General features: G+C 50.2%; 1 protein-coding gene across 1 annotated transcript in view; it reads right to left on the minus strand.

The window, feature by feature from the left end:
* The window catches only part of CACNA1E (calcium voltage-gated channel subunit alpha1 E), an 89,417-nt gene that overhangs the window by 52,401 nt on the left and 11,822 nt on the right, over positions 1-25,194 (minus strand). The window contains exons 10-18 of the mRNA XM_057726047.1: positions 23,615-23,682; positions 22,022-22,119; positions 18,442-18,498; positions 16,625-17,278; positions 15,874-16,187; positions 13,712-13,871; positions 12,451-12,580; positions 11,690-11,749; positions 10,844-10,950 (exon numbers count right to left, since the gene is read on the minus strand). Coding sequence (XP_057582030.1) covers positions 10,844-10,950; positions 11,690-11,749; positions 12,451-12,580; positions 13,712-13,871; positions 15,874-16,187; positions 16,625-17,278; positions 18,442-18,498; positions 22,022-22,119; positions 23,615-23,682 — 1,648 coding nt within the window. The remainder of the gene's footprint in view (positions 1-10,843; positions 10,951-11,689; positions 11,750-12,450; positions 12,581-13,711; positions 13,872-15,873; positions 16,188-16,624; positions 17,279-18,441; positions 18,499-22,021; positions 22,120-23,614; positions 23,683-25,194) is intronic.

Here is a 25,194-nt window from a genome sequence, read left to right on the forward strand (position 1 = left end):
AATTTATAAGAAACCAGGCTAGAGGGAAAATGCCTGCTCTGGGCCAGAAACTATGTCTTGGAAAAGGCATTTCAAAACCTACTGGCATATTTACGCTTATGAAGGATTTCCTTTGAAGAGGAACACACAATGTCCAGGAGAGGGCTACTCTGACATCTCTCAAAAGCACGGATGGGTCATGCCATAAAATCACCTTGAAATATGGGGGAAGGCACTGTCTATCAAGGTCCTGATGTCACACAAAGGGATGCCTTTTGATAAATTAAATGACCACCTGTCCTTTGTGAGCTATTTACTGTGTAGCTTGAAGACAAATCATCCCATTTCTAATGGTGAGGCTTAACAATGACAAAAATAAAGATGGAGAGCAGACATATGAAACATTTGAGATAGAAAAATGAAACCTAACTTTCTGAATATTTATTCTTGGCCAGACTTTGTTAAGCATTTTCAGTGCATCTCTTTATTTGGACGTCCTAATAACTTTAGGAGGAAAGTATTACTGTCTCCATTTCACAGATGAGATGCTGAGAGGTTGAGTGCCCAGCACCGGCAGGGCAAACTGGGACTTGAACCCAAGTCTACAGGACGCTCAGAGCTCTGGCTCTGCACCAGTAAGCTTCTGCACCAGCAGGTTTTGGTTCTACGCTGTCAAATAACTCACCAAATTCTAGAGCTGGAAGAGATCCCTGAAATCCACTTAACTGCAAACAAAACTGCAGCCTGGGGAAGATGTGCCTTGCATAAGATCTCAGTGAGCCAGCCCCAGTGCCACGGGTGAACAGGCCGGCTGCTATGAAAAAATGCCTAAAATTCAGCCTTTGCTTCTTAGTTGACAGTTTGCTGTGAAGGGTACTTTTTCTTCCTTTCTTTTCATTTTTTTTTATGTACCACAAACCTATGTTACATCACCATATGCCACAAGCAAAGACTTCTAATGACCATTTTATTCAGTGAATGATCCCACGTTCAAAATTATATTAATTTTCGCTGTAAATGCCAAATGAATGGTGGTTTAGGAATTCAACCCAAGGCCTTATAAACCTTAAATCCCCCATACAATAATCTCCAAATGCTCAGAAAGCAGAGGTAATATCTTCCCCTGAGTTGTAACAGTTTCTTCTCGTGCATGAGACTGGACATGTGGTAGGTCAGCCAGATATACCTTTATCCATTCATATAACAGCTTTGATGGAATCTCTAATAAATGTCTGGCACTATTCTAAGAACTGGCTACACGTTGTGAACAAAACAAATGAGGTCCCTACCCTCTTGGAGCTTACCTAATTTAGGAGGGAAGACAGGCCTCAAACAAGCAAACAAATGAAGATATAACTGCAAGCTAAATGCTTTGGGAAAAATGGAATCATTTGAAAATTTTGCCGAAACAACTACATAGATCACCATCTTTTCCCCAGGCTACATTCATCTTGAGGAAAAGCTAAGAGAGAATCTTCTGTATCCCAGAAATGAGAGGACAGAGTGGGATCAACGGATGGGCAGGTGGTCCAAGCTTTCACCTTCCGCTTAGCCCAGGTCCTTAACCCCAAGACATTTACATCCAATAGAGTCTAAATGGGTTTATACGCACAGATGCCCATCGTATGAAGGAAGGTTCAATAATTTTTGCTCCTCCCACACACCTGGATAAAGGACAGAATTGGCTCTCTACAATTAATTTTGCCCCAGGATCCTAGTAAAATACATCGTATGGAACAAAGGGCATCTCTGACCATTCTCTCTGTGTGTGTGTGTGTGTGTGTGTGTGTGTGTGTGTGTGTTTCCCATGTCCTGGGAAGCGGAATTCCTTGATGGTATACTCTGATCTTAACAGCTGACTGTGGCTGCCAAAGTACTGGGCTATTTGTCCCATTCTGACTCCCACGGAGTTGAGCCGGGGATAGTAACCAGACACAGGCCACAAGTAAAGTAGAGATTAGTCATTGCCCTGCACATCTTCCAAACAGGTTTCTCACTGCAGAGGAGCCACTGAAAAGCTATGATTTTGAGTGGTTACAAAAAAGCGTGCTTGGGTTCTTAGTTTTGTTAACATACGTTCAGTATGAATTTGAAAATTATGCTTTGAAATGAAAGGAATACTGGCTAACAAAGCCACAGGGTCAGGACAAACATCGACACCATAGCCTCCGTTAATTAAAATATATCATAAATTTACACGTGGGCTAGGCCAAACTGCTTCTCCCAGATCCCTGGACAAGAGTCATTTAAGCCATTATCCAGGTCAACGAGATTGCAAAGGAGAGGTTTTGTCAAACCAAGAGTACAAACTCTTCAAATACTTCAACTGAGGCACATTGTTGTAGAAAAAATTCATGAGCTTTTTACAGATCATTTAATATAATCCTTTGATAACACTTTGATAGTGTCTGCTACTAAGTGCATATGTAGAATTTTTTTATACTGCCTGGCTAATTGGTGAAATTTTATCAAGCTTAAAAATTGACTCTAATGTTAAAATTTGAGGATAATTTCACATGCGAGGGTGTACTGGCCCCACTTTAATTGGGGCTCAATTGGGCTACCCATTTCCCCATTTATTTTCTACTTATTTGTTAAGTTCCTGGTTGCTCTCCAGAAGAAAACTGCCATGTTTCTCTTATGTCTCATCAGTAAAAGATGAGAATTTTCCAGCTCAATTGTCAAGCTGCCCTCTAGATCTTTCATGTGTAATCACTCATCATTCACTGTAATCTTGCTTTTTAGCTTCTACGTCCCCCCTTTCTCCAAGGACATGCTCTCAAATTGATTTCTGCTAGAAACTGACTCTCCTTTCATGGCATGAAGCGGCGGTGGGGGTGGGCAGGGGGGCAGAGTCAGAACATCAGGTTCTGAAGATCCCTTCCCTCTTTTAAATGGAATGGTCTTCTGCCCTTCCCCATGAGCCCAGGAGGGAACAGCACAGGGATTTTAATATTTTAAGAATCTCTTGCATTAGGAGAATGGACAGGCTTGCTGGAATGTAAGGGGGTGGGGGTGGGGTTTTGCTGTGAGGAGCCTTGAACCTTGCTAAAGTGTCTGGACTATTATTTAGTAGTCAATAGTAACTACTACTTACTATGTACTTACTAAGTGTTTGGCACTATACTGGACACTGAATATATTTTACCTTATTTAATTCTCCCAAGACCAAAATAGAGTTATTTTTAATTTCTACTTACAGATGAGCAAGTAGAAGTTCAGAGAGTTATGGTAGCTAATAATTAACAGTGCTAAGTTTACCTGACTCTGAAACCTAGGCTTTTATTTATGGTGTTACAATGCCTTTCCACATGGGAAACCATGGAGGGTTTTAACCAAAGAAGGAATCAGCAAAAGAAGCCAGCAGTTCCTGAGTTCAAATACTGAGCCATCTATCCTAGCATCCTTCCTCAGTCGAGGGCCTAAGAGAATTCACTGGAAGGAAAAGATACAGATGGAACAGCAAGATGGGCAAGGTCAGGGATGTCTTCTCCACCTGGCCCATAGGTGTTGTCAGTTTCCAGGCAGAGACAGAATCTGTGGCATGAGGAGAAATCCATACCAAGCCACTACTTTGAGTTCACAGAGGTTAGTGACTTGGGACTAAGTAGAGCATCAGAGGGAGAAGGTAGTTTGATATAATGGAGGAAGCCCTGAACTTGAAATCAAAATTACCAATTGTGTAAAAACTGGCTCTGCTACTTACTAATCAAATGAGTCAAACTAGTCAAATCTCAGACAATCCATTATGTCAACTGTGAAACAGGACTGTAGAGTGACAAACGAAATAAGGCATGTGAAAGCACTTTAAAAATTCTAAAGCCCCATGGAAATGAGGAGGACATTTCCCCCTTTGTACTGGCCATGCGTGTCTCTGGAAACAGAACTCTCTAGGACCCGCTGGCAAGGCTAGTTCACCTGCATGAAGAAATCTAAATCCAGCACTTTGACCTTGTCACTGCTTGGCTGCTGCCATTTAGGGATTATTTTTCTTCCTGACCCATACCTCAGCATGTCTTGGGATCACCTAGGAACCCTAAATTCTTTGGGACTCTGCCATCTTTCTTTGTTCTGTGACCAGAGCACTAGCTCTATGCTGGGTGGTTAGTGTGTAATCCTTTTCTTCTTGCATATGGACCTCAATAAGCTCCCTGTACACATTCATCACTGCCTTTGCAAATTTTCTCCTTTGCAAAACACAAGCACTATATATATATATATACATTTTTTTTTGGTTGTGTTGTGTCTTCATTGCTGCGCCTGGGCCTTTCTCTAGTTGCGGCCAGCGGGGTCTACTCTTCGTTGCTGTGAGCAAGCTTCCCAGTGCTGTGGCTTCTCTTGTTGCAGAGCATGGCTCTAGGCATGTGGGCTTCAGTAGTTACAGCACGTGGGCTCAGTAGTTGTGGCTTGCGGGCTCTAGAGCGCAGGCTCAGTAGTTGTGGCGCACGGGCTTAGTTGCTCTGCAGCATGCGGGATCTTCCTGGACCAGGGATTGAACCCGTGTCCTCTGCATTGGCAGGCAGATTCTTAACCACTGCGCCACCAGGGAAGCCCCTAGCATTATACTCTTACTGGAAGGTATTTTGGTCCAAGCACTGGGAAGCAGCAAGACATAGCAAAGTATCTATCTCCTAGCACTTCTGTTGTTCATTCTGATTTGTAAACAGTGACCTGCTTTGTCTTGCTTCTTGGTCTTCATAATCTAAACATATCCAAAGACCCCTCATCTGCTAATCTTTCTAAGAAGGCCTTGATGCCGGCTGAAGTCCAGCCCGTACACTCACTCCCCCAGCTGGAGACTAATTCATAATGCTAGGCCATGCCCCTGGGTGTGGATTAAGTAGATGGCTGGCATGTCACATTGATCTGAGTGGACACTTCCCAAGTCCCATCATGAAATCTTCTGACCCAAATTACTCTAAAACCTACTTTCAAATCTGGGGGGCACCGGGATGAGTTTCTACTAATCCTGCAGAACTGGGCTCTTCCCACAGCTGTGAAGCCTCACCTTTCTGTGTTGGGTGCTTTTGCATCTGAGTCTGGTTAGCCAAATTCTCAGGTACCATGTGGATTGGACCATTTCATTTTGCTTGGTTCTGAGATCCTATTTGCAACCAACCATCTCCCCAGTTTGTGCTTGTTAATCAAGAGAAATATTCAGGCATTCACACTCATTGTCTCCATATGATAAAGGTCCCCAAGCACACATTCCAGAGGGTTCTCCAGCAGCACCGATGGCACTTGTAACAGACTGCATTTTCCAGTGTTCATCAAAAAACATGCACGCTGGGGCTTAAAGACAAGAGCAGGTAGACTGGGAACTTATCTCTTTCTTTGAGACACTTCCTCCATGTGGCTGCCACTATGACCCTCCTATCCCCTCCCAGACCCTGTTTGCAAGGCAGCTAAGGTATAAAATACAGCCGTGGGAACCCCAAGAGTCCATGGCCATTAATCATCTTCAGTGTCCCTGCTGCGACACAAAGTCAGATAAAGTCACTTTTGAGGTGACTCCTAAGGCCAGAGTCTTAAGCAACGACATCCTTCTTTCTGTTCACGGCTGGAAATTTCCAATTCCAGCTCAGCTGGCATCCTAAATCCACAGTTAATGGGCTACCTGACGGCTAAATTTAATTTTAATCCTTCATTCTCTTCCACAGAGCAGTGGACCTGGATGAACTGTCTGGCTCAGAGGTAAATGGGTCTTCTTTGCATGGAGTGGGACTTTGTCCACCCTTTCCCCCTATAAGATTAATGAGTAGTCACAGCTTCCTGTGGGAGACCCCCCTTTCACTTTTAACAGAAGGGGGGCTGTCAAGAAAGAAGCCCCATGGGCAAAACTTGAGGTTTGAGGGGACTGCCTTAGTTACAGGCAGACAGCGAAGGATAAGAGGAAGGGTCAGGCAGATGAAAGGGGAAATGCCAGTTCTATTATTACCAAGCTCCGCTGAGTGAGCACGTACCAGCATTTCAGTTCTAATTTCTCATGTGTGCACACTCCCACCTTCACAAACACAAAGCCTCAAATGCAGAACCAGAACCAGAGTACCATTTCCAAGTCTAAAATTGTCCGTGCTTGTGTATTTTGTTGAATGAATTCAGAACCAGCTCTGCTGCCGTGGCCGGTTCTGAATGCATTCAGAAGGCCTTATCCATCTTGGAGACTGGGGCAGAGTGTCAAGTGTCAGGAAAGTGACATACTTCAATAAAAGCTAATGTGGGAATTCCGGTTCCTTCTGGCATCAAGAGGCAGATTGACTCACGCTTTTCTTTTCTGGCTAAGGACTGCATAATGAAAGGCCAAGTGCGGCTGTGATCCGGGTCCCCTGCGTGCCAGGGAGCCCTGACCTTACCTCATGCCCTGCTATGATGGAAAATGGTAACGGGAAGCTTTGGCATCAGCTGCCTGAGAGGCTGCCTGACTCTGACTGATGCACAGACCCATGCTGGGGAGGAGGCAGGAGCAGAAATGCTAGTTATTTTTCTTTTAAACTGTTTGTGTTCAGAAGCCATCATAAGCTGCGAATTTACTATTTAGAATCTAACCCAGGACAGCTCACCTGGTGACTTGAATAAGCAGGTCAAGGAACATGTAGAGCAACAGGAATGGAAGATGGGGAGGGGCCTGGGCTGGAGTGCAAGATCGCACCCTTCCTGTCCTTCCCTGTGGTCCCTCCTGAGATGCTGGGCCCACCCACACGCCTGCCTGAAGCCCTTCAATAAATATGGAAGACCGGAAGCCTGAGGGCCAGAGAGCATCGCCAACACTGGGCAGGATCCCATAAAGCTCATGAACTCAAACCTGCATAGTGGACACATTACCTCCCTACAAGACAGCTGACTCGGTGCCGGGGGGGTGCCCAAAGTGAGGGGAAGGGCCCAATGAGCAGATACCCAGAAATGCCAAGGCTAGAATCATCTCTGCTTTCCCAGCCAGCTGGCCGGGAAGCAGAAGGGATGGCAACAGGGTGTGAGAGAAGTGGGAAAAGCGGTTTCCGGTCTTTCAGTGGATGACAGTTATCAAAGAGAAGAATCCTTCTTTTTCAAAAAGAAACAGATAAAAGAGAAAGGTTTCACAGACCCAGTCACTCACCAGACTTTTCTTCAAACCACAGAGAGGAAAAGGCACAGTCAGGACATTTACAGTTGGCAAACATTCCGTGTCTCCATGTGGCCCAGAAAGCAGGGTGTTGTGAGGGCAGTAGGATGTGGGGAGAGCCGAAGTCAACCTCTGCCGAAACTCTGCCCCCCTCTACTCGGGTATCGGGCTTACAGAGGGAGACCTGAGTGTTCTTATAAATGCTTTATAATGTAAAAGCGGACTGGAAAGAACAGGAAAGATGCAGTATAGGTACCTTTCCATTTATTTTCCTATCTCTTGCTATGCCCACACTCAGAAAATAAACCCCCTTCCCCACCTCCTCAAAAGTCAATAAAGTGCCCAGGTGGAATTTGTCAAGTTTACATTATAAAGAATCCCTTCACTTGATGTATGCAGCTACAGAGAAGAGAGATTCCTCTTCAGCCACTATATAAACAACATATATGCCTCTAGAAAACATACATGATAGCAGGTGCAGACCTCTGTAATGAAGGGCTCAGCTTTCTCTGAAAATTCAGCTAGAGGCCATTTTCTCCCCCTAGTTAGCAGTGTTGCTCCTAGGATTTGGGCAGCATTCTGAGAAGGCTCTGGCTGCCAGTGGTGGAAGGGATACCAAGTCACTTCTCATGTCTGAGGAGCCATGGAAAGGTGTTACCATGGCAATCACCAACAGTTCTGTTCAAATTGAGCAACAGCCTTCACAGAAGCCTCAGTAACACGAGGTTCAATTTCAAGCAGACAGAGAGAGAGAGCAGGAGTAAGGGTATGTGAATGGTAGACATTACTAGGGGCAAAAAATATGGGATACGACAATGAAAGTGTATCCACAGGGAGTGAGGTCCTTGACAAGCTTACGGAAAAACTCACATGTGGTTTCCTGTTGGCCTGAGCCCCTGACTCAGTGGTACACAGGCCTTATTTCGATGTCAACTCATCCCAGGGCAGGCCCTCACTCTGCTGGCAGGGGAGACCCTGGCTAACCCTACCAAAGTGATGGGAGAGCTGAATTCTCTGTGCCCTTAGTGAGGAAAGGGAGAGAACAGAGTTAGGAAGCACGAGCATATGAGCAAGAGAAAGCATCACCGGGACCTCAGCAAACATAATGAAGGCCAGAGAAGGGGGCAGGGTGTGTGAGCCTGTCCCATAGGCAGGAGAAAGGGGAGATGAAATGTGCATGACAAGCTTAGAAGGATGCTAGCAAAAGAGAGGGTGTGGATGGAGCAGGAGCAGCAAGTACCACTTACACTTTGGAGAGAAATGAATAAAAAGTTCAAGAAGTGACATCACTAAAAGCTCAATCCATCACATGTGCATGGACCCCAGAACCAGGGGATTCCTGGTGCTCCCTGCACTGTACCTGCTCTGAGGACCAACAGAGATGCTTTGGCTCCGGGGCTGTTAAGGCTTCCCCTCCCGCCAGCACCAAAGCTACCACCACTACGTTTCAAAGGCCACAAAGAAAGAACAAGACAGATGACAACCCTCCAGCCCGTCGTCACTGCTCTGGATCTAAGGAGACACAGCGGCACTGCGGACACGGGGCGGGCACGCCAAGGCTTCCTTTAACACACGCCTCCTCCCCAGTGCCGCCAACACAGGCCAGGTGTGTGTGCACAGCAACCAAGTCTTGGAAAGCAGCCTCGGTTCATCTTCAACTATGTGCCTACGTTATGCCTCATCACACATTCTGCTCCGTATTTGGACTTCATGACGTGATGAGAAGGGAAGCATAAGGAAGGGAGTTCACGTTCACTGACCGCTCACGCCGGGTCAGGCCCTGGGCTAAGCACTTGACACGCATTATTTTGTCTCCATGCCAGATATGAGAACCTGAGGTTAAGCGAGTCACTACCTTGTTGCTGCTCTAGGCCATGAAGCTGGTAAGTGAAGGAGCTGGGCCTCCCTGACTCCACAGCCCGCCCGCTTCCTCCCTCTCTGCCCTGTGACCCCAATGAGCTCCGTTCTTCCGCAAGACGAGGTGGCTTCTTTCCTTATGCTTCTGTCTCCTTGACCTTTGTTTCTTCAAAGAGAGACAACTTATTTTACTGAGAGCAAAATAAGGGGGAAGAACAATATGGTGGATAAGGTACACAAATGAGGTGGTAAAATGAGAAGGGAACTTGACTTTAAAAACTCAGGGCTAAGATTGATCTCTGACGGAAAAAAAAAAAAAAAAAAAAAAGGCGGACCTCCTTAGGACGAAGGCAGACTTTGGTGTTTCTTTCCATGGAGGAGGAGGAAGAGGAGCTGGGAGTCCCCTTAGTAGAACCAGAGTCGCCTTTATTTTTATCTTGCTATGCAAGTCCATACAGGGACCAGATGCTTGGAAAAAATACCACACTTTTGTGAAAATCTCCTTGGGAACAGCGCAGACACGTCTAATAGGAGGCTTCCTTGTGAGGGGCACACGTGACTCCACGTGACTCTGATGAGGTAAATACACTGGTGCAAATAAGGACAAGGGACACTGGAATTATCCTGCCTGCCAGCTCAGGGTCACAAGTCACATTCAGCCTGGTTCTCCTTTGGAGGGTCCCCTATGGCGGGAGCAGCAATGGACGCAGTCTACCTCCAGGTTCTGGGCGGTCTCAAATTCTTAGCACAGCTGGGGACCTTTCTTCTCTCCTACAGAGAGCTTCCCACCCTCGGCCATTTGAAGAACATTCCTTCTTAACTCTCACTGCATTTCTTTCTCTGCCAGGTGGATAGGGATGGGAGCTGACAGGGTCTGGGGAGAAGGTGGGACGGATGATCCCTGCTTGACCACTTGGACCTGGGAAGGTCAAGCCTATGGAGGTGTTCTGTTCCTTCCCTTTTGTAGCTGCCATCAGCGACAGCAGCTCCCAAACGCCTCCCTCGTGCCCCATCACACAGTGTAGCTCGTCTGGCCTAGAAGACTTGGCTTTCTTTCTCTTGTACTCCGAGAGGCTGGAGGGAATTCTCCTGTGTGACCCAGGAGACGGTGAAGCTGCTTCAACAGTGGAACAAGGTACAGACAGAGCCCAAAAGGCTGCCACTCATCTTCCGGGGCCCTCTACCCACCAGCTGAGGGATGAGGCCCCGACAATATGCCTACTTCCTAGCTACACCCTGAAGGGTGAAGTGAGCCCTTCCCTGGATCAATGTTCCAAAAACAAGCCAAAAAAACACAAAACCGTAATGTAATGAACATGGTTAGTCACCTGAATGGTTTGAGACTGTTTTCCTAAGTGTGTTACCAAGGAAGGTTGGGAAAGTCTTTCATTCTGGAGTTCAACATATTAACATGCTTCTTATGTCCCTGGAATAGCTCTGGGGTCCTCCTTCCTGCCCACGAGCAGAGAATCTCCCCACACCCAGGATTCTGTGATTCTCGAACTCCGCTCTACCTGCTGCATCTTTCTCTCAAGCTGATCCTTTGTTTGACGGAATCAAGAAATGAAAGGGTACCTCAGCTGTCCCTGGGGCCCGCACTGAGCCCCCAGGGGCACACAGGTGAGGGCCTGCCCAGGCTCACTCATTTCAAAGGGAGGAACGCCAGGGCCTTTGACTTCTCCCTAGAGACTCACTCTGCTCCTCCTCCACCAGTCCCACCACTCAGGGTGTGTGAGCTGAAGCTGTAAGGCTCTCAGGAGCTCTGTCGAGGGGCAGCTGGGAAGCAGACTCTCAGGGCAGCCTTTGCTGGGACCACTGAGTGAACTGGCCCTGGAGAAGCCCTCAGATCTGCCAGTCTCAGGAAGGAGGGAGGGAAGGGAATTGAACGAGAAAAAAAGAGTTACTTACGCCAAAGCAAAGGCCACCAATGCACCAACCACCACCACAAAGTCCAGAATGTTCCACAGGTCTCGGAAGTAGGACCCGTCCTGCATGATCAAGCCCTGGTCTATCATCTGCAGAAGGATGTGAACAGCCACCGATGAGCCCAGGAGGTGCCAGTCACACGTGCCCTGAGCCCTGGGCTCCCCACGGCAATGCCTCCACACAGGGACCCAAGGAGCAGGAGGACAGGTCCCGCAGGCTCTCTCCACCTAATCGTGAGGCCCAAGGCCCTTCTCATAGCCACCAGAGTTCGCTTAGACTCCTTGGCTCCTAGAAACCCACCACATCCCTCCTTAGACTAGTGGCTCAGAGCACCAGGCACTGCCGCCTATGCACAGGTGAGAAAAATCCCAGAGGCTGAGAATGGGAATAAGATGGTAACGTGGGGTGTTAGGGTGTCAGGGAATAGAGTGGTGGGCAGTGAGTATGGCTGGGAATAAGGCCAGGAAGTCATCCCTACCTACCTAACCCTTTGCCTTGGCAGGTACCCAGGCTCAAATCAGGAAGTGCGCTGGGGAGGTGAGAACAGTCTCCTGCCTGCAGGACTTCGATTGCCTGCCTGAGAGGGGGCCTGCCTTCTCCCTGGGCCATGCCCACAGGTCTGCACCCATCTCAGTGGATCCAGGCAGCCACATTCCACCACGACAGACCTCACCGGGATCTGAGGCCGGAGGAGGGGTCAGGAAAGGCCCCACTGAGGTTTTGTCACTGGTCAGGAGGTGACAGCCCTGGGGAAGGGCACGGGACTAGAGAAGCAGACAGGTATTCCAGCCAAGCCCCAGGGCCCAGGTTTGCTCCAGAGGCTCTTACCTTTATAACCATCTCAAATGTGAAGACGCCAGTGAAAACATAGTCAAAATACCTCAGCACCTGTAAAACACATAAGGCGGAGACCACCAGGCTACACACACCCCTCCAACACAGGTTCTCCTGCACACCCACTCCAAGCCCCGCTCATTTCCACCGCGGAACAGCAGCTCAGAGCTGTAACTGCTCATCGGATGCACGGAAGACAGGAGCCATGGATACTGCTGGGGCCATGTGACCCGGGGACCAGTCCTTGGCCCTTCCCTCCCCATGGTCAGAACTTAATATCTTGGGTCCGAATTGCCCCATACATCTCTCCCTCGCTGGAATCCTGGTCAGTTCCAATCCTCCCCACCCCTCTCACCCCTCCTGATATCCATCCTGGCCCTCCAGGAGGTGTCTCAGCTTCCTGTGGGGCCTGCAGCTCCCCAACTTCACCCACATCACCGACGCCCCTAGGGCAGACCTCACCTCCAACCACGGGTGACTGCAGACCCCCTTTCAAAGCCCTGGCTGGCTCTGGGTGTGAGGCCCACTGCTGAGGATAAAGGTAAGCAGTGTGGCTGGGGAGTCAGGGATGGGGTGGGGGCTGGTCTTGAAATGGTTCAGATTTTGCCCTGAGGAATAGGACCAGGCAATTTCTCAAGCCCTTCCCATCCAACAGGAAGCTTCCTTAGCTCGTCTCTAATGTTGGGATGGGAGGGCCTCGGATGGGGTGGTATCAGAGCCCTACGGAAGGTGGCAATCAGCCCTCATGCACCCACTTTGTTGCGCTCCGAGTTGGTCAGGACGGGGTCCTCGGCCGCCAGGGCGATGCTGCTGGCTGCGATCACCAGGAGGATGCACATCTCAAAGTAGCGCAGGTTCACGATGTAGTGGCAGGCCCTGCGGATCCTGCGGGGCGCGGATGAGCCCGCTGAGCCGGCCTCCCTTGCCTCCCATCCCCATCCGTCCTCCCCGCCCCCACGCACATCAGCCTCTTCCAGACAGCCAGGCCCTGGCCAGAGGAAGCCACGGGGAGGGGAATTTAATTTCTCAGGCACCACCCTTGATTTGCAGCCGGTGGGGGAAGGTAATCAGATTGGTTAGAGGCTGCAGTGCGCAAGCCAAGATACATCATCCGCGAGCACATCTGAGCCGTGGGGAGCAGCAGCCACCATCAGACGACACACGCCAGGGTGGCCACACGGCGCTTTCACGGTGTCTCAGTGTCTACTCCCCCACTGTACAGAAACCGGGGCATACCAAGGAAATCATCAGAGCCAAGAAACATAAAAACGGACCTTGATTCTAAGACTCCTGATGAAAGCAGCAACAGGTTTCCCTGAGCCTCAGGTATTCTGATTAAAGTGACTGTTCTATAGGCCGCGTCCTGGCCATGGCTGGCCTGACATCTCTTAGCCCACGTTCCTCCCCTCTCAGGACCATACCTGAATACTGCCCACGTGGTCACTGAAAGCCTTCTCATCGTCCTAGGCTTAGAAGCTGGTCTACGCGTATATCTTGCTCACTTCCAAGGCGGAAATTCCACCTTTCCTAAATCTAACCTTCCACATTCTTCCTTGCCAGCCCCATCTCGGCCTCTGCTCTGAGGGACACACCCACTTCAAAATTCACATGTAGGGCATCCAATGGATGATCTAGTGATCCTAGGCTCCCTATTCTCTGTCCACCTGTGGAATATTTGGTGACACATCCCAAGCAGATTTCCTTCCTTCCCACCTCCCGCCCCAACCTACTAACCAAAGAGTAGGTGAAGGGTCCTTTCCTCACGACATTTCTTATGCTATACTGTCTTAAATTACTCTTTAGACTATGGGCACAGAGTTCAGAGGCTGTTCATTAATTCCATGACCCGCCTCAACTAGTGAGCACCTGGAGTCTGCAGATGTCTGGCCATCTTGCACCAGGAAGGCTCAGGAGGAAGACTGGGCCCCCATCCCTCCTGCTCGTCACCCCGCCCTGGCTCACACCTGGGCTGTTTACTCCAGCACCAAAGGGAGGTGGCAATGGAGGGTGTCTTACGGGTTGGTGGTGCTGAAGATGAACATTGAGCTGTGGGGCACCATGGCTTTGCCCGTCTCACGCTTCTCCTTCTTCTGCTGCTTCTTCTCCACCTCCTCCTCATCTTCTTTGATCTCTGCCTCCTTCAAGGGACTGGCTTCTCCATCAGTCTTGTTGCTGACTGCAAGAGGAACGTGTTGAAATCTTTGGAAACCTTGATACATGCAGAACGATGCCCTTCATTTTCCACTGGGCTTGGGATGGAGGGGATGGGAGAGGGAGCCAGGAATGTGCCTGAAAACATTGGAGTGTTTGCTAGATTACACTGAGTTAAGCCCTGATTCTCTCCGTAGCCTTACCCCTGTCTTAATTTCAGGTGGCATAGCCTTTTTTGCCATATAAATAATAATCATGTTTCCCTGGGTAAAACAGAATGGTTGTTTCTGTTGTAAAGTTTACAAAGTTTATTTATGTCTAAAATCTGGATTCTTTGTCTATATTTACTTACAGCATTTTTCACACGGATACACCCTGAATGGCATATATTATTATTTCCCTTCTACAGATGGGAAAACTGAAGTTCAGGGAATTCAAGGACATATCCTAAGGTCATACAGCTGGTATGCATTCCCAATTCAAAATTCTACCTCCTTTCAGTGAAATCACACTGCCATGGAAGATTTTAAGAAACCATTACTCTGTTTGCGGCTGCCTTTCTGGCCGTGCTTTTTCCAGTCATGATTAATGTAGAAACGAGAATGCAATATTCATGCGAATATGGGCCCGTGACTTCATCCCAGGACTGAGAGGATGAAGAGGCAGACACCAAGTGGGGCTGCTGGGCCTCTACTCTCTGTTTCCATACGCAAGCCCCAGTGTGGGGTGAGTGGCAGAGAGGATGAGGCTATGAGAGTGGGGCAGGGGAACCTCTCCCCACATTCCCATTCAGTGAATGGTTCTGTCCTGGAACCTTGTGTAAGTAGCAAATCTCGGAGGTCCTGACCTCTTCCAGGTCCTTCTAGAAGGTAAATCACCCAAAGTCTCCAAAAATCCTCTGATAACATGCTCTTACCTACAACCAAGGCCAGGGACTAGCCCCAGAATGAGAACAGAGGAGGGTCAACCTTTCTTGACGTTGTGTCTCACAAAGAAAGTGTCCAAGACACTTCCTTATTAGAACATAAAATTAAATAAGACAGCCAGAGAGGTTGTCAGTCTGAGATCCTGAGACGTGCCTGCCCAAGTCAACCCTAGGGGCACCAGATATGTGAGATTTCACTTTTTAAAGTAGTACTGGCGCTCTGAAGAATACTCTGAGAAGGTGAAAAAATGGAGACTGAAAAGTGGGAGAGAGAAAAACAGGGAGAGAGGACTGTTCTGTGAAAGGAGAAAAATATATGGGGAAGGAAAAAGAGAAAAAAAAAGCAAGTGTGGACTCCTGTGGTCACAATTCAGTGATGACGGGGTGGATGGTGGGATTAATGGAGAGATGGGTGTGGGGTCAGCGCAGGGACCAGAGTGTTTCCCTTTAAGGTCTCGCAGATGAGCATCCATTGCTTTCAGGAACTGTGGGAGAAAGAGTGACTAAAAGCTCCTAGGAGAAAAGGAGTAGATAAGAGTAAGAGATTCATAAAATGTTAGCACAGGGAAAGATCTCAGAGGTCATCTGGCTCAATGCTCTCGCTTCATAGATGATAAACTGAAGCCTCGAGAGACACAGGGTTTTGGAGGCCACGCACTGAGCAGGGCCAGGGCTGGCCTGAGCCCACCTGCCATCTTCTGTTCCAGCAATGGCCCCCTAACTGTCAAAAGGGCAGAGCACCTTGGGGTGGGGTCGGGGGGAGTCCCAGGGAATGCCATCAGACAGTCATACAATAAATCAAATAGCGGAATATACAAATGGGTAAAAAATCACTTGTGATCTCTCTGAAGATTCTAGAGCTAGGATGGTCACAGGGGCCAAAGGCTTAAGGACATTTTATAGGCAAAATTTAAGATTGAGAAAACTCTTAGTTTTCTTGCAAACTGGGATAAAACTGCTATTTTTTTAGTGTGGAAGAACGATTTCATCCCACTGGTGAGGTCTCCCATACCGTTTTCCTGGGACGACTCCAGACCCATGACTCCCCCAGCCCTGGGTGTGACGGGTGGTGTGGGGAAGGGGATGGGGGCTCTGTTCTCACTGGGCACCACGGTCGCGTCCACCAAGGGGCCCACGTCGGGGATGGCGACAGCGACGCTGGTGCTCTCGGTGGCGGCCTTGTCCGTGTTGGCCGTGACGCAGGAGAGATCAGGCTCACTCTGGCTGATGACCCGGCCCATGTCCAGCTGCACGTCCCCCAGCAGGGCCTGCTCACTGCTGCCCTCCGGCTCCTGCTCGGTCAGCGCTGCATCCCTCCCCACGTCCAGCTCTGGCTGGGACAGGACGAGGGGTGTGTTGGCCTCATCGAGGGCTCCTGCCAGCCCAGAGCCTCTGGGCACCATCATACTGTTCGTCCTGTGAAGAGACAGGAGGAGACAGCTGATGCTCAGATCAAGAAGCTGTTCCAAAATGGCTGATGAGCCTGGAAAGACGGAAAGGTGAGGGGAGCCCAAGCTGTCCTGCTGGAGAGCACATAGCATCTGCTGCTTCCCACGCTGCCCAGCCAGGCAGAGAAGCTAAGGTGCATGGGCAGTGTCCACTGCCTTTACTCCCATCCGCCCGTCCGTCCGTCCGTCCATCCACCTACCCACTACCCACTCCCATGGGAGATGCCCTAGTTTTCAGAGGGACGGACGCCACTGCTGTTATTTGTACACACACCTCGTAAAAGGTGCATTATCATCACCTCTGTTTTACAAAAGGGGAAACTGAGGCTTAGACAGGCTTACACTGAAGAACCCCTAATGTCAGCTGCGCCACGTGCTTCCAGCATGCTCCTGTGTCTAAGTTACCTCCGTAGGTCCTGGGATCGCTCTTCTTCCTGGATCGTGGGTTCCTGGCCCCCATGGCTGCCCCTGGGCTCGTGGTCTCTTTCCCCCTCGCCAGGCACAGCTTCATCCAGACTCCGCTCCTGGCTGGCAGACCTGCTCCTGGAGGCGGAGGAGGACTCCTTGCCCTCTGTCCTGACGCGGCGGTGCCGGCTGCGCCGCTGGCTCTGCCTGTGCCTGGCCCGGTCCTCGAAGGTCACCACGGTCTCCCCGCTCCCGGCCTCCTGCTGGGTCGGGTCACAGTTTCCACGACAGGGCCTGGCCAGCCAGGGCGGCTCCCGCTTGCCCAGGGACAGGGGGCTCCTCTGGTTGTCCAGGGCCCTCGACAGGTCCCCTCCGTCCCCCTTGAGGGAGCCGCCGCGGCTGATGCGCTCTTCCTCACACTTCTCCAGCCCCAGGCCCAGGGCCAGCCCCTCGATGGGCCTGGATCTCCGGTAGAGGCTGGGGTGGGCGTTGAGCGGGTTGAGGGGGCTCAGGGGGTTGAGGGGGTTGAGAGGGTTCATGGGCGGGGCCTCCTCCTTGTTGAGGGCCTCCTGGCTGGACATCTGCATGTGCCTCCTCAGCTGGCTGGTGCGCTGCTCCCACACCGACATGTGGTGTCGGCGCCTCCGCTCCCTCCTGGCAAAGGGGAGAGGGCGAGGGCTTGGTCAGAACTGACGGCTAAGGCCAGGGAGGGCGGCCACAGGGGGCACAGGCCAGCCCTCAGCGGCCACGGGATGGGGGGACACATGGTGGGGGGAGCAAACAGGAGAGCCCAGGACCTGCAGACAGGAAGCACAGAAAGATGCGAGAGGCCGCGTGGGTGGTTGGACCAGTGCCCCCCAGGCCGTGGGGTTTCCCGCTCTAATTCCTGCTCTGTAGTAGCTGAGGGGGGTGGGGCCAGCCCAGGGCTGAGTCCCAGTCCCCAGGGCAGTAGTACGAAGGCTTACCACATCTTCGTGCCTCGGCTCCCCATTGCTTTCAGGGCACCAACCTGTACCTCTTTTGTGCCCACCAGTGGCCCTTAGTTCAAGGTGAAAGGCTTTCCTTCCTCCTCCTCTCCTTCTCCTTTCCCTTTCTGATGACAGCCTGGGAGAGCCAGGGCTCAGAAGTTCAAAGGGCAGGTACTATCAAAGAGTGACAGATGACAGTGGCGAGCAGACCCATGTTACAAAAAGTCTTGGCATCCCCCTCGCAGGGATGCAGTGGGGTCTCCACAATCACTAATAAAATCCACGGGACTCTATGTCCAGGGACCACCAGCAGCGCATACTCAAAACCCCCCGTCGAACAGTTCAGCTCAGGGGCCTAGCTGAGCACTCACGTGGCAGCAGGAACCCACAAACGTGACACAGAGAGTGGGCTCCTACGGGTAGGGTGGGTGGAAGCCTATGCCTGCACTCACACACACCTGTGGGCGCACACCTGGAGTCCGTGCAGGGGACGCTCACGTGTGCCCACACACATCCTTACTGGGGCCCACACGTGCTGTCCACAAGCGCCTGCGTGGAAGGCACCCCACCGGCACTAACAACCCACGCCGACACCTGCCCACTCACGGGCCACACGGAAGAGCAAACTACGCTCTGGGTCACATACCTGAGACGCACACTGAGATAGGCACATGGTGAAAGGTGCGGAGGGGCAGATCCACAAACCATGTGCACGGAACACACACGCACGCCACGGCACACACTGACAGTGCACGCCCGCTGCCACTCCGTCCGAGGCAAGGACAAAGACACAGCGTCCCCGCGCCCACACGTAACCACTCACAAACACGCAAACCGGTACACACATACAGGTGGCTGCTGCGTGGCTCCCACATCGACATGTGGTGTCTTCTCCTTCTGTCTCTTCTGGGGAAGAAAAACGGACAGGTTCAGTTCACTCCGACCTCTAGGACCCGCAAGCCCCACGGCCACCAGCCGATCTCCAGGGAGAGGCACAGAATCCCCTATGCGCCTGCTGCCCTCTGTAGATTCCCAATCTTCCACTCTCCAAGGGAGTGGCCTTGGTTCCTTGCTGCGTGCAGACACACAGATCTAGTATTGAAGCAAACATGCAGGCACGCAAAGGGTCTATCATCTCAGAGGGAACAGCTTCAGGAACTCAGTCATCAAGCCCCACGGGCACCCACGCATTCACCTGAATATCCTTTAGAGACCTATTTTAGAAACCCTGTAAACTTGGACGAAGCACTGTATTTCCCCCCCCCCCCCATGATCATTTCTAAGATATTCACAAGGGTGTGACTCCCCAGCTCATCACTCCAATCTCAGCAACATGCAGGGAACACATGCTCTGCCTTGCACGCCATCGAGGCCACCAAGTAGCCCACGGCCAAAGGCAGGGTCACCACTCCGTGGGCTGCCATCCACATACCTCAGGATGTGAGTGGCGCCCCCTGCATGTGTGCAATGCAGTGGCCCCGACCAGGGGTCTTGAATGTTCAATCTATTCAGCTGGGTAAAGCACAGTATTAACCTTCCTGGCCTTGCACAGGGAAAAAGCTCTCCTACAGACCCACGTGCTGGGTCCTTTCAAACACAAGGAAGGTCAATGGTAGGGTGGAGGCATCACCCGCAAAGGCAAACAGGAGAAATGAAGCTGTCAGCACAGGGTCAGTGGTCAGGTGGAGGATGACACGTCTGGGACACCTACGGAATGAGCTTGCCCCAGTTCCTGGGCTGACAAACCCAGTCTGGCCCAATTGGCACCGCCTGGGCCTGGGAGGTTGGCAAATGCTGCTCCTTCCCTGATGAAACTGACACCCACCCATGGGGAACATGCAGGCAAACGAGCCCTGCTCAACTGCCACGTCCACATCTGCAGAGGAGCCTGGTCCACGGTGGGCAGAGGGAGCAGAGGCAGCTGGTCTGAGCTGAAGAGGCACAGTGCACACCAGCACCCACAGAACAGACGTGGACATCACTGTGGAGACACCTGGGAGCTCCCCAACTGAATGCACCCCTCAGCATCGGCCGCTGCAGTGCACGTGGGCGGCCGTGCCAAGAAGCACAGAGAAAGAGAAGCACACGCTCTAGACAGGCAGCGTGCACACCCACCAGGAAAAGCACCTTCCACCGTCTATTTGCAAATTCTCAAGTATTAAAACGTCAGCCCTCTGGGAGCACAAGTATTAGAGTGTAAGTACATGGAAGAAGTCTCTCTCTTGCATGCTCACGTGGGCACGCACGCACACACACGCCAGACAAAAGAGGGCACCAACCTCTAATTTCCACACAAATAAGATACACACTTCAAACTTCACTTCTCCACTCGCACATACAAAGATCCAGATTCACATCCCATCACAAATGTTAACATGTCTTCTTACCTAAAATCACAGAGAAGCATCTTTCCAACTCACACATATGTGACCTCACATACCCCCTCCCAGGACCTTGTGGATCAGGAAGGGTGGTTGGTATTCTTCATTTCAAAGAGGGGGAAACAGGTTTTCTGAGATGCTAAGAGGTTCTCTCTCTAAGGTTACAGCACGTGAAGGACAGAGCTATGACTAGCACTCGGGCCTTTTGATTTGTAACAACGTCCTTTCACATTCTCACTTAGTTATACTGTGGTCCGGAAGTCAGGGGTCTGCCTGAACGCCCAGGGAGCGCGCACCTACCCTGTCGTTCCCCCAGCACATGTACTGCACCCAAAGCCTGGATCTCTGCTTACCTTGGCTGGTTACAGCACCCCTCCCACCTCACTGTGCCCGGATACACACACAGCTCACTCCCTACGGCCCTGTGCCTACCAGCATCTCATTCATTCTTTCGTTCCATGAATAGTGAGTTTCTACTCTGGGCAAAGCCTCCTTCCCCCTCGCATCTCCAAACCCACTCCTCCTCCAGGCTTCCTCAACTCAGTAAATAGAACCACCCACTCCTAAGTGACAGCCAGCCCTACCCACGAGCATGTTTGCATACCTGTGTGTATATTTTTAGCCCAAACTCATGAGCGCAGGGAAAGTGGGGTAGAAACTGCTCAAGGCCCAGAGAATATTCTAGGCAGGAAGGAGCTGTTTCACCTTTCTCCATCAATCTTTAACAAACTTGGGGGGAGTTTTTTTCTCACGCAGGGGAGGGAGGCCCTTAGACTTAACTCTGGAATGTTCCTACAAGGTAAGGCAGAGGACATTCAGAGCTCTTCACATGAGCTCTGGGCAGAGAAGGGCTCCTTCCTGACCAGTTTCAAGCAATAGATGACACAGTCTGGGGCCAGGACAGAGGTCCAGCTGCCAGGGGTCTCAGACCCTCCCCAGCAATACCCCAGGGCCCCTCACTCAGTCCTCATGTGGACCCGGGAGCCACAACAAGAATTTGGTGGTTCTGTGGCCACTGCTCAAGGCCTTTCTCCATGGCCCTCCCCCAGCACCACGCAGAGGTCAGCCCCCCACAGGGCCCACAGCCTGCCGGTTCCACCAGCAGCCACAGGGCCAGGCTGGATCCTCAAAGACCGTCTATACTCGCTATTCTAACTTATCACCTCCCATTCTCTCCCTCATTCACTCCAACTGGATTCTGCTCCCACTGGGCCACTGAAACGGCTCTTGCGAAGGTCACTAACAAAGTTCATTTTGCCAAACCCAATGCTCCCTTTTCGGTCCTCATCTTATGTGATCTTTCAACAGTCCTGAGCTCCTCCGTCCATTCCCTCCTTCTGGAAGCGTGTTCTTCTCCACGTCTCCATGACACCACACTCCCTGTTCTCTCTTCCACCTCCATGGTCTACACCACCACCAACTCTCACCTACTTTACTCTGAGAGCCATTCTCTGTCTTCCTGCCTCTAGTCTGGGCCCCTACAATCCATTCTCCACAGAGAAGAGTGACCTTTTAAAAATGTAAATCCTACCCTATCCATCCTTCCCCTCTAGGCCTTCCCATGGTTGTAATTAGAACAAAGGCTAAAGTCCTTCACCTGGGCCTTCAGGACCTCCCCAGCCAAGTCTCCTCTTGCTCCTTGCTCCCTTCATGCCAGCCACACTTGGCCTTGCTGGGGACCCTCCATCTTCATAATGTCACGGGACCAACTTCTACACATTTAGGTCTCTGCTTAAATATCACCTCTTCAGAGAACCTCTCCCGGATCGCCCAAAGGTGCTCTACCCAATTCCTGTTCCTCTGCCTTAGTACCGTTTTATTTATTTTACAGCAATTCTCACCATCTAAAATTATTTCTGTGTGTATATCAGCTATCTTGCTCATTGAAATAGAAGTTCTGTGAAAAAAGAGACCCTGTCTTGTTCACTGCTGTATTCACAGGACGTTTCCTGGCACAGAGCAGGTGCCCCCGAGAGTCAACAGCTTTGGAATTGAGCACCTGACTGTCCGCACAGGAGCCCAGGGTCTGTGAAGCGGGAAGAACTCACTCGATGGAAGGCACGTTGGGTGCAGACATCGGGCTGACCTCCTTGGCCTTCTGCAGCGCGTGCTTCTGGTTGAAGGCCTCCTCTTCTTCCTGTTCATCCTAGACACAAAGCAGAGATGGCTTTGTGATCCCTGTGATGGAGAGTAGCTCCCTCAGATCTCCCCAGAAGGCATTCTGGAGACCAGGCGCAGTGAGGAAAGCAGGGGAAGAGGTGAAACAAGGCAGAGTGAGGTCAGGTTGGCTCAGACACCTCAGGTGGCCAACAGCCAGCCCCCTTGAGACAGCAGCCTCCCGTGGGCCCTGGTGTGGCCAGCAATTCTGGCCTCCAACCTGCCCCACCGGCTGCCCCACACTTCCTCAGGAGAGCCGTGGAGTTCTACCCCAATCCCCAGCCCTCAGTGGAGCTGGCCAGGGCTGTGGAGCTGACACTTCTCAGATGCTCTGCAGTGTCTGGAAGTGATGGAGGGGGACCCTTTTAAGCAGAGCTCCCTGAAGCAGACGCCACACTTCCCATCACTCCCACTTTCCTGCACAACTAAGTGACCCCACCCTAGTGCTCAGGCAGGGACCTCAGCCCTCACCCACGTTCCTGCTTATAAATGTCTCTCTATGCGATGACATGAAGGAAAGCCAGTTCAGGTAAAATGACTGGAGCTACTAAGAATACATACATCTTCATAGCCTGCTCTGGTTCTCACACACATCATTTTACTTGATCCTTGCAGTACTCCTGTGAGTATGCAGAGCAGATATATCATTTCTTTTTTACAGATGAAGGAAGCAGTGTTGATGGAGACCAGGGGTCAAGCACAAGCTCAAAGAGCCAGTAAGTGGCAGATGTGTGACTCACAGCCAGCTTTTCAGATACTAGAGCTGGTATTTTTCCCTACCTGCGGATAAGAAGACCCTCAAGGATGTAGGGAAGAGCAGGCAACACATCATGGAGTAACATGGGAAGAGCTCAGAAACATCACAAGGATGCTATGGGCTCTGCCCCAAACAAAATTTGTATTATGCAGGGAGAAGTTTTCACTTATCTCCCTAGACCATCCCATTGCAATTAGTATTGCCCCCACCCCTGAAGAAATGACTCAGAAGAAAGGAAGGAAGAGTTCTTTGAGAAATGCAGTACCTGGCTTCACTGAAACTTCCCCCAAGATGATCATGACCCGTCTAGGAATGGAGATGCTCCTGGCCCTCCCACCCCCCAACCCAGCAGTGTGAAGGCACATGATTGAGGTCGCACAGCCACGGGTCACAGGAGCAGAGGTGGGACTTAAATCCTGGACTTTGGTGTTTTCTTTATTTTCCAGGGCATAGTCCTGCAAAGGGTATCTTTGGGAGTCTGCAGGGACTACGTGATTATCTTCTATGTCCCATGAGAGATCCAGGCTGGTCCAACTCAGCAAACTCAGCGAAAGCGAACCAGGCTCCCTTTGTGGATGTGTGGCTCTCCAACTATCCACAAGCTCCCGGAAGGGGCCTTCCTGGAAGGCCTGAGCCAGGCAATGCGGACTTCTAGAAGCAGCCCCAAAGCCCAGTGGACACCCAATGGCACTAGAGAACCATCGGACCCCCGGAGAACAATGCTTACCTTGGTCAGCTCCTGAGCGTTGGCCAGATTGTCCACAGCGATGGCCAAGAACACATTGAGCAGTGTGTCTGGGGTGATGCATTAAGGATGGGCAAAGAAGAAAAGCAAAAGGCCTCAGCAAGGCTGGGAGGGCATCTCCAGGCGTTTCCTGCCTGGGACACCAGCAGGAACAGAAACCACCCCAAAGAGTCACTTAAGCAGGGGCTGTGGAGGGAGGAAGAGAGACGTTATGCAACTCTGTTTGATGGAGAATATGTTTTCTTTCCTTCCACACATCATCTCTTTGCACAGGACAAAGAAATACCTGAATCAAACCTCCCAGGGGGCAAAATAAGGTACTTTGTGACAAACTGGCCTACCATTTCTGTGACTCACTGCCTCGCTTTCTTTTTATGGGTTTCTCATGTTTAGTTTACAGTCTGCTCTGGCCCCTAGAAGTTTTCAGGGCAGAAACCTTAAAGGAACATCACTGCTCTGTGAGACTATGGAAAATGCAAAAATAAGCTGCATCACATGGCTGTCCCTTTTCACTCTCATGATCCCAATTCAAGGCAAGTCCCACTCCCCCAAAACATCTAATGATCTTGCAGAAGTTTGCAGTTTATAACATAACGTTATCACAACTATCAAAGGAGATAGATATTACTTCTTCCTTTCAGACGTGAAAACTAGAAGCTCAGAGAGATTAAGTGACTTTCGCAAGGCCACACAGCTGGTAAGCAGTGTTGCTGGGATGAAAACCTAAATCTTCCTGATCTAGATCCCATGACCAACCATGGGTTTTGGAATTAAATGCACTTGGTTTCTACCGTCCCTTTACAATTTAGTAATTGTTTGACTTTATTTCCTCTAAGTCTTATAAGGTAAGGATTAGATGAAATGGTGCCTGAAAAGCATTTAGTACGGGATCTCATGACTAGCACAAGTACGATAACTGTGAGCTATGCTCAGTAGTATTAGCATTAATCATAATACTAATATTTTTGAGAACATACTATGTGGAAGGTTCTGTTTTACATTAACATACAGAGCTACCATATGATCCTGCAATCCCAATCCTGGGCATATATATGGAGAAAACTATAATTCGAAAAGATACACGCATTCCAATGTTCATTGCACGCTATTCACAATAGCCAAGACATGGAAACAACCTAAATGTCCATTGACACATGAATGGATAAAGAAGATGTGGAATATATACACAGTGGAATACTACTCAGCCATAAAAAAGAACGAAACATTGCCATTTGCAGCAACATGGATGGACCTAGAGATTATCATACTAAGTGAAGTAAGTCAGACACAGAAAGACAAATATCATATGATATTGCATATATGTGGAATCCAAAAAGTAAATGATACAAATGAACTTATACACAAAATAGAAATAGACCCACAGACAAAGAAAATCAAACTTATGGTTATCAAAGGGGTGGGGGAGGAGGGATAAACTAGGAGTTTGGGATTAACATACACACACTACTATATATAAAATAGATAACCAACAAGGACGTACTGTAGAGCACAATGAACTATACTCAGTATTTTGTAATAACCTATAAGGGAAAAGAATCTGA

Source organism: Hippopotamus amphibius, chromosome 3 (assembly GCF_030028045.1).
Source record: "Hippopotamus amphibius kiboko isolate mHipAmp2 chromosome 3, mHipAmp2.hap2, whole genome shotgun sequence".
Classification (NCBI taxonomy): Eukaryota; Metazoa; Chordata; class Mammalia; order Artiodactyla; family Hippopotamidae; genus Hippopotamus; species Hippopotamus amphibius.